General features: G+C 46.2%; 1 protein-coding gene across 5 annotated transcripts in view; it reads right to left on the bottom strand.

The window, feature by feature from the left end:
• Window positions 1-880: 880 nt before the first annotated feature.
• Window positions 881-12,876, bottom strand: part of LOC109903481 (septin-7) — a 45,591-nt gene continuing 33,595 nt past the window's right edge. For 4 of the 5 annotated variants that reach the window (XM_031788762.1, XM_031788764.1, XM_020500229.2 and 1 more), the window contains 8 exons: window positions 11,173-11,265; window positions 8,407-8,503; window positions 5,203-5,254; window positions 4,876-5,001; window positions 4,479-4,499; window positions 3,794-3,929; window positions 2,418-2,563; window positions 881-2,023 (listed from right to left, as the gene is read on the bottom strand). In XM_031788762.1, the coding sequence (XP_031644622.1) occupies window positions 1,987-2,023; window positions 2,418-2,563; window positions 3,794-3,929; window positions 4,479-4,499; window positions 4,876-5,001; window positions 5,203-5,254; window positions 8,407-8,503; window positions 11,173-11,265 (708 nt within the window). In that variant the 3' untranslated portion in view covers window positions 881-1,986. The remainder of the gene's footprint in view (window positions 2,024-2,417; window positions 2,564-3,793; window positions 3,930-4,478; window positions 4,500-4,875; window positions 5,002-5,202; window positions 5,255-8,406; window positions 8,504-11,172; window positions 11,266-12,876) is intronic. The other variant, XM_031788763.1, reaches the window with a different exon arrangement.

Genomic DNA, 12,876 nt, shown 5'->3' with positions numbered 1-12,876 from the left:
GGTTTGTGCCCATAGATGACGATGTTGCCGGTGATGTCTCGTGCGGACCTTCCTTACAACAGGCCTACAAGCCCTTGGTCCAGCCTCCCAGCCTATTGCAGACAGTCTGAGCACTGATGGAGGGATTGTGCGTTCATGGCGTAACTTGAACAGTTGTTGTTGCCATCCTGTACCTGTTCCGCAGGTGTGATGTTCGGATGTACCGATCCTGAGCAGGTGTTGTTACACGTGGTCTGCCACTGCGAGGACGATCAGCTGTCTGTCCTGTAGCGCTGTTTTAGGCGTCTCACAGTACGGACATTGCAATTTATTGCCCTGGCCACATTTGCAGTCATGCTTCCTTGCAGCATGCCTAAGGCACGCTCACACAGATGAGCAGGGACCCTGGGCATCTTTCTTTTGGTGTTTTTCCAGAGTCAGTAGAAATGCCTCTTTAGTGTCCTACATTTTCATAACTGTGACCTTAATTGCCTATCGTCTGTAAGCTGGTAGTGTCTTAACATGCACCTGTGGAACGGTCGTTAATTGTTTATGGTTCATTGAACAAGCATGGGAAACAGTGTTTAAACCCTCTACAATGAAGATCGGTGAATTTATTTGGATTGTTGTGAATTATCTTTGGAAGTCAGGGTCCTGAAAAAGGGCAGTTTCTTTTTTTTGTTGCTGAGTTTAGTTGATGATCCCTGCTGTTTGAGATATGATGGAGTCAGTAGTTATTGACTGCCCCCTGCTGGTGAAATATAGCACGCATCTTGGTGAGAAGGACAATACATCTCAGAAGACAGTTTATGGCTTGTAATTTGACTCAAGGGTGAGCTAAGCCACATCTTACCACAATAATTCCCTTCCATTTGAACAAAAACCTTCAATAAAACTACGCTGGGTTGTATCACAAGTTTATTACGGGACTATAAAAACAAAACAAAAGACAAATAAAAATAGAGATGCAGTACATGAAGAGTTAAATGTGATGTTTGGGAAGGGAACCCCACAGTTGTTTATTACAGTCAATATAGACTTGTTTATTTACAGCTATTCGAAATTGTAAGTAAACAACAATAACAACAATAAGGTTGTGTTAACGGGTTGAGTCAACAACCAAGCATTCCTCCCCACCGTCTTCTAAAACAGGGTTCTCTAGCCGTGGTCAAGGGGGCCTACTATGTGTCAGCTGGAGTCAAATCCAGTGTGCACAGTAAACCTCCAAGACCAGACTGGAAAACGCCTGCAAACAAACATGAAACGAATAATGAACAAATGATTACTGTAGCAGGGCCAATATAAGAGAACCAAACATTTTAAACAGACAAAATAATAATAAATCCAATGTTCTAACACGCCGTCCATGGCTAGATCATTTAAATGACAAGGGATGGAAGAGCATATCATGTTGGGATCAGGATTACAAAAATAAAAGGGACAACTAAATAACAAAATGTTCCAAAACAAAACGCCTGAGGTGTGTAGCTTGAGGTGAGTAGCTTGAGGTGAGTAGCTTCCTACTCTGCCGTTTGGTCATTTGGCGTTAAATAGAACACTACAACATAGCAGTGCAGTCCGTCTCCAAGGCCATCTAACTAGAAAGAGAATAAGGAAGTGAAAGAAAAGCAGTTGTGGCATTCTGGGGTTTAAAGTCCTTTTTCTGTGTGTCACACTGAACCACAAAACATGATTGTACAACCATCTAATGTGCCCACTTCAGGAAGAAAATCCATATATACATTAAAAAAGAGAGGGATAAAAGGAGAAATAGTACAGTGATATAGCATGTTCCAGGACTGAGTCTGTCTGAAAGTGAGTGAGTTTAATGGAGGAGCCTCTCTCCCTCTATCCCCCAGTTAGAACCAACTTCCCCCAGACAGACCACGCTGCTCCGTCACACATACAGTATCAGTAACAGGTTGTTGGTCGACAGGCAAACTGACGGTCCAGGCTGGTCAATTGGCAACTAGTACATTGTTACATGGTGGTCCTCCTGCAATACTTTTAAAATATCTTCTTTTTTTTGTTCTTTTCCAAGGTCCTGTAGGGGCGAGAGAGAGACCTATGTTGATTAAGAGGCAGAGCTCTTCATAAGGAGCTGTATATACAGTATTGGCTGTGGTGTGTGTGATATCAAGGAGCACTTTGGCTGAGCCCTGTGCCATTTTCAGACATTCAACAGGTGTGTATTGTCTCAAAGGGTGTGTGTTTTGATCTCTGCCCTTTCCTCCAAACTTTGAGACAAGTCTGTTTCTCAACAAATGGACACTAAGTAATATTCCATCATATTCTATGAAGGTACAGGAAGAGGTGATGAGTAGAAAAATAAATACTGTATTATACAACACCACATAAATAGGTTAAATAATTGTTCATGGTTGACTCCATGTAATGATGTTGTATAGAAATGTATGTGTTGTAGTAGTGTGTTGTACCTGGAGGAGTCTAGTTTCTGTTGCTCCAGCACCCTCTGCTGTGCCTCCCAGTTGTTCTTCTCATCCTCCAGCTGGCGTCTCTTCTCCTCCAGCTCCTTGTGCTGGGCCTCCAGGTTCTTCTTCATCTGCTCGTGGCGCCGCTGGAGCTGCAGACAGGACAATTTGCATGCTGGAGTCGTGTGTGTGTGTGTGTGTGTGTGTGTGTGTGTGTGTGTGTGTGTGTGTGTGTGTGTGTGTGTGTGTGTGCATATACAGTATGTGTGTGTTTGACTGAGTATGATGTAATCACAGCTATGACCATATTAAAACATTTCATCATGTCTGCTGGTGATGATTTGAAAGCATTCTGCCGTTCCCTTGGTGATTCTAAATCCTAAGAATACATTTACATTTGAATATGATGATATCACAATTAAATAGAGCAACTTCACTAGAATGTTTTGAATGTAGAATGTTTGGTTGTAAGGCGCCAATGTTGATTTGGAACTCAGATTGGTGGCAACACCCCAAGACTAGACGTGACTTGTCTCTCCTATCTAAGCTTGAGTGACTTCATCCAGCATTTTGTCCAGGCTGTACCATGGATGGCATCATGGATAGCAGAGGTTGAGGGAGACAGCCCGGGACTCTGGCAGTGTGAGCCGTACTGGACATCCCAGCTTAGACATGTGACCATTCTCCTTTAACACAGCCAGCACCCGTCTGAGCAGGAGCAGAACCTTCTGGTTGACTGGTACACAGAGGTGAGGAGTATGTTTCTCTTTTACAGAGCGACAGTGAGGGGAGAAAGGCTTTTAAATTGAACCTTTATTTAACTAGGCAAGTAATTTAAGAACAAATTCCTACTTACAATGACGGCCTACCGGGGAACAGTGGGTTAACTGCCTTGTTCAGGGGCAGAACAACAGATTTTTACCTTGTCAGCTCGGGGATTCGATCCAGCAATCTTTCGCTTACTGGCCCAACACTCTAACCACTAGACTCTAACCACTAAAATACCTGCCACTTTGGATTGGGAGGAGTGACCAGCAGTGTCTCTTTTCTGATGAAAAACTGGAAGCCATTCTGAGGGTGTTGGAGCTGCAGTGATGGGCTTCCTGTCTGCCTCTAAATCATCCTCCGATTGACAGCTCAAGCCCTCTATGGACTGTACCCATTTTGAATTACTAATGATGCATTTTGTAGTGTTAATGTCAGGTAAGATAAGGCCTATTATCTCTTTTTCTGTTAATTAAATCAATTTAACCATTCAAAACGGTGGTTTGTCTTTTTAGTGAGATTGCTGTACGGAAAATACACAAATAAACATAGGAACAAACAGAGTATTTCAGTGATTTGATTGAGTGGTGTGAAGGTGTTCTGTTAGGTTCCTGTACCTCTTGCTCAGAGTCTTTGAGCTTCTGGATCTTCTCCTTGACCTTCATCTCAAACACCTGTTCCATTTCCATCTCCATCTTCATCATCTTGGCCACGTGCTCCCTCCTCTCCTCCTCCATCTGGGCCAATGGACTCCTGCAGGGTTGAGGCATGTGCACACACACAACATCCATCAGTCTAAAGCCTTGCACCCCAGAGCAGTCAAACTCAGACTTTGGGCCAGGGTGAAAATTCCTGTCACGATCTCTCCTGCATACACTTATGCCTGGAGGAGGATGAGGAGGAACATGGGAGAGGAAGACCTAGCGATTCAATAGCCATTTCTGTCTGTGTTAGTAAAGCCAAGCCATTGCGTCGCTGAGTTAGTGAACGCTAAGTCACCAACAAGCTCTACTGGTACGGACGCTGAGTGAAGCTCACAAAGAAAGCAAGAGCCCCTTCACAGGAAAACAAATACGATTTTCCAGGAAGACTATTGGAGAGTATTCTGCCAACAAGTATTCAATGAAGACTGGGCAGTTTGCTAGAGTGCCGTAGAATGATATCATCCATTTCATGACCTGGTAGGGGCCTCTAGAAAGAACGGCATCTCTAAACACAGATATCTGTATGAGGGAAAAACAGAGAGGAGAGGATGGAAACATAGCTAACAAGGGGTTCTGGAAGAACTGAAATGACACTTACATGCCTTCATTTGTGTCAAATCTAAAAAAAAAACAGAAACATACACACACTTAGCATGCTGATATTATGATGACCGTGCGTTAGAGAGCTATAAGCTAGCTAATGAAAGCTTATGGTTACTGTGATTTTACGGTGCATCATTTTAGTGAGGTTCTCTATACTTGGCTGTGAATTAGCAGTGGCTCAGGCTTATGAGACTGTGTTAGATCCAGCCCAGATGCTGGGCTGTGTGTGGATGAGTGTTAGTCCCTGTGATCAGAGGAGTGGATTGCGTTAGTGCAGGGCCTCATCTCCTTCCCTTCATCCACGCTGTTACACAAGACCTGGCTGGAATGGAGAGAAATGGAAAACAGAACCACATACAAACACCTTTGGTCAACTTTTGGTTAGTACTCACTTGGTCATTGGTCCCTTGTTCTTGTTGCTGTCCACTCCGTTGTATGTGACGGCTGCTAGCTTCCTGCTGCGGTAGTTCTCATAGTGGACATTGTTGGTCACGTCTTTCAGGTCCTGCATGTGAGTTCTGGATCAAAATCAAATACAACTTTATTTAGATGACATGTAAGTTCTGGAACAAGAAGACAGAACCACTGAAATCAAATACAACTTTATTTCAACTAAAATCTGCTACTACCATCTGCTACTGCTCATGCAGCGTTTAAACCAGGACACTCAGTGGAGCATGACCATAATGCAGAGGAGAGTGTGTGTGCTGTAACGGTACCTGATGAGCATGTTCCTCAGGATGGTGAAGTCACAGTGCTCTCCATTCTCCACTAGAGAGCGAGACAGAGCGAGAGAGAACGGAGAAAGAGTTAGAGAGAGTACAGTCAGTAGCCACCAGGGGGTGTGGCAGTCACAGGGGAGAGAGAGAGCGTGCTAGAGAGCTAGGCTCAGCTCCAGGGAAGATGCAATTGAGATCTTTTCCTAGAGAGCTGTGGGGAGGAGACAGAGAGGAGTGTATGGGTGTAATACTGGCAGCAGCCACAGGGTGGTGCCAGACACCACATACTCTAGTTCCTCTGAGGTTTCTGTTTGACTGCTGTAGGGAGTGGATCACAAAGCTGAAGAGTGGCCTTGCACTCTCCCGCCCTATCTATATTTACACACTTACATGGTGCCTGAAACATTTTTTTAATTCCAAAACTCACTCCCCATGGGCGGTTAACATGGAACCACCACAGAGGTACTCTCTGGTAGTAGTAACCACACAGATCATCCAGTCGAGAGCACACAACTATGTCTTATCCAGAACTACAGCTACACACATAACTCATTACAGATCAAAGACCATGACTTGTTATCTGGTCATAGACAGAGATAAAGAGCTGTATCTGAATTGTAGAGTTTAGGCTACAACTGATTTTACCATATACTCATGCAGTGGTAGAAAACAGTGGGGAGCAGAGGGGAGACATGAAGAAGTTATGGGGTTAGAGGGTATTTAATGTGTGTGTGATTTGAGCTCTGGGGTGATGACTGCTGGGGTCATGAGGTTAAAGTTCAGAAGACTTCATAAACATGTCTACTCGACTAAGACCAGTGCTGTAGATTGTAGACTAATTTACAACTGTTCTTAACATGTTTGAGTGAAGAAGACGAGATTCAGAGAGGCATGAACAGGAGCCGCGTGTTAAATGGTAAAACTATCCTCTTTCAAATCATCTCTCCCAGGGAGCTGTTGCATTCCTGCCTGCACATATTTCTTTAGTCGGATGCATGTTTTTTTTTTTTTTTAGGTAGTGGAAAAATATTTGATTTGTGCTAAGGCACTCCTGCAGCTTCCTGTCATTCTGTCTGTCTAGCATCAAAGAGAACAGAACACACATATCCTGTTGAGTAGAACACGTCTTTACATAAAGGACTGCCTGCTCAAAACACACCTCTCCATCTAAAGGGCCTGTTCTATTGAGTGGAAGTAGAACTAAATAGTTACAAGTTGATACATAGCAACAGTCATACAATCTCAATGTTTGTCTTTTTTGTGTGTTTTTTTTAACATTAACAAATGTCATGTTCGCTGTATGCAATATGACATAAGTGCCACTCTATTTGTTTAGAACATTCCATGGTCATTATGTCACCAGTAGATAATGCTGAGTTTTAGCAGACAGAGTTTTATCACTCAAGACACACACAGGGCCAAAGAAAACATAACAAGTCTATGTTGATAACACAACATACCTCTAAATGTCAACTGTTGGGCAGGAGGCTACTGAACTTAACCTGGTTCTAGTAATCTAATGTTTAGTATAGGAATAGTGTGACATTTTAATACACTTTTTGCAGCCATGTAAATACTTGTGTCACTTCAACTATGTGAGCTGAAACTAGAAACGTAGATGGGACTCTACGCTGTCTTTGGCTCAGGCTGATTTCAAGGTTTTACTGCTAACCTACAAAGCATTACATGGGCTTGCTCCTACCCATCTCTGATTTGGTCCTGACGTACATACCTACACATACACTACGGTCACAAGACGCAGGCCTCCTTACTGTCCCTAGAATTTCTAAGCAAACAGCTGGAGGCAGGGCTTTCTCCTATAGAGCTACATTTTTATGGAATTGTCTGCCTATCCACGTGAGTCTTTATTGAAGACTCATCTCTTCAGTAGGTCCTATGATTGAGTGTAGTCTGGCCCAGGAGTGTGAAGGTGAACGGAAAGGCACTGGAGCAACAAACCGCCCTGGCTGTCTCTGCCTGGCCGGTTCCCCTCTCTCCACTGGGATTCTCTGCCTCAAACACTATTACAGGGGCTGAGTCACTGGCTTACTGGTGCTCTTCCATGCCATCCCTAGGAGGGGTGCTTCACTTGAGTGGGCTGAGTCACTAACGTAATCTTCCTGTCCGGGTTGGCCCCCCTGGGTTCGTGCCGTGGGCGATACTCTGCCTCGTCTCAGGATAGTAAGTTGGTGGTTGAAGATATCCCTCTAGTGGTGTGGGGGCTGTGCTTTGGCAAAATGGGTGGGGTTATATCCTGCCTGTTTAGCCCTGTCCAGGGGTATCGTCGGACAGGGCCACAGTGTCTCCCTCCCGTCTCAACCTCCAGTATTTATGCTGCAATAGTTTGTGTCGGGGGGCTAGGGTCAGTCTATTATATCTGGAGAATTTCTCCTGTCTTACCCGGTGTTCTGCCTGCAGCTATGGAACCCTGACCTGTTCTCCGGACGTGCTACCTTATCCCAGGCCTGCTGTTTTCAACTCTCTAGAGACAGCAGGTGCGGTAGAGATAGTCTGAATGATCGGCTATGAAAAGCCAACTGACATTTACTACTGAGGTGCTGACCTGTTGCACCCTCTTCAACCACTGTGATTATTATTATCTGACCCTGCTGGTCATTTATGACCATTTGAACATCTTGGCCATGTTCTGTTATAATCTCCACCCAGCACAGCCAGAAGAGGACTGGCCACCCCTTATAGCCTGGTTCCTCTCTAGGTTTCTTCCTAGGTTCCAGTCTTTATAGGGAGTTTTTCCTAGCCACTGTGCTTCTACATCTGCATTGTTTGCTGTTTGGGGTTTTAGGCTGGGTTTCTGTACAGCACTCTGTGACGTCAACTTATGTAAGAAGGGCTTTAAATACATTTGATTGATAGAAATGTGAGCATTTGCATTGAGACACAGAGCAGGCCTATGGGGCAAAGCAGAACTGCCATTCTAAATCAACATCACCTGCAGATGCACTTCCCCCAACACACACACAGACGTACAAACTATAAGAAGAGTGCAGTTTCCCGGATAATGTACTGACCCCATAGTAGGGTGAGATAGCTTGTACTTCTTCCAGACATAAACCTTTCAAATTAAACAGTATGTGTAGGACAACTTTTGTGCTAATATTGAATAACACCCAAAGACTGGTGCATGTGTGTGTGTGTGTGTCCAGGCCAGTACCTGACTGTGACCTCTGACCCATGACTCCTCACCTTCCGCCACACCCCAGGGGTACTGCCTCCCTCGCACCCGCTTCTCACTGACCACGATGATGGTGTTGCTACCAACAACAGCCAGGGGTAAGCGATCCTGCAGGAGGGAGGGATAAGTGTTACACAGCTGACACACAAAAAAAAAAAATGAATAGCCTTGTCTAACAGGTTTCTGCACACACACAGTCTGCAGTAGTCAACTTTAGTGTGACCTTCGCTGCAGTCAAGTATATTCACCAGGTTTCCCTTTTTTAAATTAGATGGAAAACTGACTGGAGATAAAGTAGTGTATTGAGATCACACCAGCTCAGTGACAGTTGAGAACAGTGCTTAGTGTGTGTGTACAGTGGCTTGCAAAAGTACTCACCCACCACATTTTGTTGCCTTACAAACTGGAATTAAAATTGATTTTTGGGGGTTTTGTATAATTTGATTTACACAACATGCCTACCACTTTGAAACAAACAAGAAATAAGATGAGAAACAGAAAACTTGAGCGTGCTTAACTATTCACCCCCTCAAAGTCAATACTTTGTAGAGCCACCTTTTGCAGCAATTACAGCTGCAAGTCTCTTGGAGTATATCTCTATAAGCTTGGCACATCTAGCCACTGGGATATTTTTCCCATTATTCAAGGCAAAACTGCTCCAGATCCTTCAAGTTGGATGGGTTCTGCTGGTGTACAGCAATCTTTAAGTCATACCACAGACTCTCAATTGGACTGAGGTCTGGGATTTGATTTGTCCATTCCAAAACATTTAAATGTTTCCCCTTAAACCAGTCGAGTGTTGCTTTATCAGTATGCTTAGGGTCATTGTCCTGCTGGAAGGTGAGCATCCGTCCCAGACTCAAATCTCTGGAAGACTGAAACAGGTTTCCCTCAAGAATTTCCCTGTATTTAGCACCATCCATCATTCCTTCCATTCTGACCAGTTTCCCAGTCCCTGCAGATGAAAAACATGGTGTTCTCGGGGTGATGAGAGGTGTTGGGTTTGCAGACATAGCGTTTTGCTTGATGACCAAAAAGCTCAATTTTGGTCTCATCTGATCAGAGAACCTTCTTCCATATGTTTGGGGGAGTCTCCCCACATGCCTTTGGCGAAAACCACACGTGTTTGCTTCTTTTTTCTTTAAGCAATGGCTTAATTCTGGCCTCTCTTCGTAAAGCCCAGCTCTGTGGAGTGACCGGTTTAAATATGTCCTATGGACAGATACTCCCAACTCCGCTGTGGAGCTTTGCAGCTCCTTCAGGGTTATCTTTGGTCTCTTTGTTGCCTCTCTGATTAATGCCCTCTTTGCCTGGTCCGTGAGTTTTGGTGGGCGGCCCTGTCTTGGCAGGTTTGTTGTGGTGCCATATTCTTTCCATTTTTTAATAATGGATTTAAATGGTGCTCTGTGGGATGTTCAAAGTTTCAGTTATTTTTTAAAAACCCAACCCTGCTCTGTACTTCACAACTTTGTCCCTGACTTGTTTGGAGAGCTCCTTGGTCTTCATGGTGCCCCTTGCTTAGTGGTGTTGCAGACTCTGGGGCCTTTCGGAACAGGTGTATATATAGTGAGATCATGTGACACTTAAAGTCCACCTGTGTGCAATCTAACTAATTATGTGACTTCTGAAGGTAATTGGTTGCACCAGAACTTATTTAGTGGCTTCATAGCAAAGTGGGTGAATACATATGCACGCACCACTCTTCCGTCGAAATGTTTTAGAATTTTTTAAACAAGTTATTTTTTTAATTTCACTTCATCAATTTGGACTATTTTGTGTATGTCTATTACATGAAATCCAAATAAAAATCTATTTATATTACAGGTTGTAATGCAACAAAATAGGAAAAACACCAAGGGGGTGAATACTTTTTGCAAGGCACTGTATGTGTGTGTGTGTATATGTTTGTGTGTATTTGCTTGCGTGTATATGACTGCGTGTGACATATATAAGTGCAGTGTGCAATATAAGTGCAGTGTGCTGGACCAGTAGAGGACATCTGATCGTGTGGACCTAATCAATACTAATTCTACCTGTACGGCCCTATGATCGCTAGCTAACTTCTCTGTATGGCTCTATGGTCAAAATAACGGTCGCCAACGCACCGTCAGTCGCCACGGTCGCCAACGCACCCGTCAGTCGCCACGGTCGCCACCGCACCCGTCAGTCGCCACGGTCGCCAACGCACCCGTCAGTCGCCACGGTCGCCAACGCACCCGTCAGTCGCCACGGTCGCCAACGCACGTCAGTCGCCACGGTCGCCAACGCACCCGTCAGTCGCCACGGTTGCCAACGCACCCGTCAGTCGCCAACGCACCAGTCAGTCGCCACGGTCGCCAACGCACCCGTCAGTCGCCACGGTCGCCAACGCACCCGTCAGTCGCCACGGTCGCCAACGCACCCGTCAGTCGCCACGGTCGCCAAGGCACCCGTCAGTCGCCACGGTCGCCAACGCACCCGTCAGTCGCCACGGTCGCCAACGCACCCGTCAGTCTCCACGGTCGCCAACGCACCCGTCAGTCTCCACGGTCGCCAATGGACCAGTCAGTCTTCTCTTGTCAATACTGGGGCTGTTGGGGCCAGCTCAGCCAAAATACTAGTGTTAGATGTTATTGGATTTATGTTATGGGGGCTGTAAACATGACATATCGCAATTGGGATAAAGATAGTGATGCGTGTTCATGTTTGTTTCAAGTTTTTTTCTCCTATTCAATTCCATCTCTTGCGTGGAGAATAAAAGCAGCGTGTATGTGTGCGCGCATTGGGAGAAACCAAACCTTGATCTTCTTGACTATCTTGTTCTCCTCCTCATCATCAGTTTCTGGGAACTCGTAGATCTTGATTTTGTGCTCTGTGATTTCTCGCATGATCTATAAAAGATTAGGGGAGGAGGGGAAGAAGAGAGGGGGAGGGAGAGAGAAGGGGAGGAGAAAAATATAGAAAGGTGAGAGCAATGGGGGGTGGAGAAGGAGACATGCGATATGAGAGAGAGCTAGAGATAACAGATGACACCAAGAGAAGAGACAGAGCATGACAGAACTAGAGAGACCGAGAAAGAGAGAGAGACAGACAGCGAGACCGACCGAGAGAGAGAGAGAGAGCGAGAGAGAGAGAGCGAGAGAGCGAGAGAGAGCGAGAGAGAGAGAGCGAGCGAGCAGAGAGAGATGAGAGCAGAGAAGAGCGAGAAGAGAGAGCAGAGACGAGACAGCGGAGACAGACAGCGAGAGAAGACAGCGAGAGAGAGAGCGCGAGAAGAGGAGCCGGAGAGAGAGAGCGCGAGAGAGAGAGCGCGAGAGAGAGCGCGAGAGAGAGAGCGCGAGAGAGAGAGCGCGAGAGAGAGAGCGCGAGAGAGAGAGCGCGAGAGAGCGCGAGAGAGAGACACAGCGAGAGAGCGCGAGAGAGAGACAGAGAGAGAGACAGCGAGAGAGACAGCGAGAGAGAGACAGCGAGAGAGAGACAGCGAGAGAGAGAGAGAGACAGCGAGAGAGAGAGAGAGACAGCGAGAGAGAGAGAGAGACAGCAGAGAGAGAGGAGAGAGAGACAGCGAGAGAGGAGAGAGAGAACAGGCGAGAGAGAGAGAGAGACAGCGAGAGAGAGAGACAGCGAGAGAAGAGAGAGACAGCGAGAGAGAGAGAGAGAGAACAGCGAGAGAGAGAGAGAGAAGACAGCGAGAGAGAGAGAGAAAAGAGACAGCGAGAGAGAGAGAGAGACAGCGAGAGAGAGAGAGAGAGAGACAGCGAGAGAGAGAGAGAGAGCGACAGCGAGAGAGAGAGAGAGAGCGAGAGAGAGAGAGCGACAGCGAGAGAGAGAGAGAGAGAGCGAGACAGAGAGAGAGAGAGACAGCGAGAGAGAGAGAGACAGCGAGAGAGAGAGAGAGACAGCGAGAGAGAGAGAGAGACAGCGAGAGAGAGAGAGAGACAGCGAGAGAGAAGAGAGAGACAGCGAGAGAGAGACAGCGAGAGAGAGACAGCGAGAGAGAGAGACAGCGAGAGAGAGAGAGAGACAGCGAGAGAGAGAGAGAGACAGCGGAGAGAGAGAGAGACAGCGAGAGGACAGCGAGAGAGAGACAGCGAGAGACAGCGAGAGAGAGACAGCGAGAGAGAGAGAGAGACAGCGAGAGAGAGAGAGAGACGCGAGAGAGAGAGAGAGAGAGACAGCGAGAGAGAGAGAGAGAGAGAGACGAGAGAGAGAGAGAGAGAGCGAGAGAGAGAGAGAGAGAGACAGCGAGAGAGAGAGAGAGACAGCGAGAGAGAGAGAGACAGCGAGAGAGAGAGAGAGACAGCGAGAGAGAGAGAGAGACAGCGAAGAGAGAGGAGAGAGACAGCGAGAGGAGAGACAGCGAGAAGAGACAGCGAGAGAGAGAGAGAGACAGCGAGAGAGAGAGAGAGACAGCGAGAGAGAGAGAGAGACAGCGAGAGAGAGAGAGAGACAGCGAGAGAGAGAGAGAGACAGCGAGAGAGAGAGAGAGACAGCGAGAGAGA

The sequence above is a fragment of the Oncorhynchus kisutch genome, linkage group LG14 (assembly GCF_002021735.2).
Source record: "Oncorhynchus kisutch isolate 150728-3 linkage group LG14, Okis_V2, whole genome shotgun sequence".
Lineage (NCBI taxonomy): Eukaryota > Metazoa > Chordata > Actinopteri > Salmoniformes > Salmonidae > Oncorhynchus > Oncorhynchus kisutch.
Note: the sequence above shows the minus strand (reverse complement) of the source record. Positions and strands in the feature narration are given on the sequence as shown.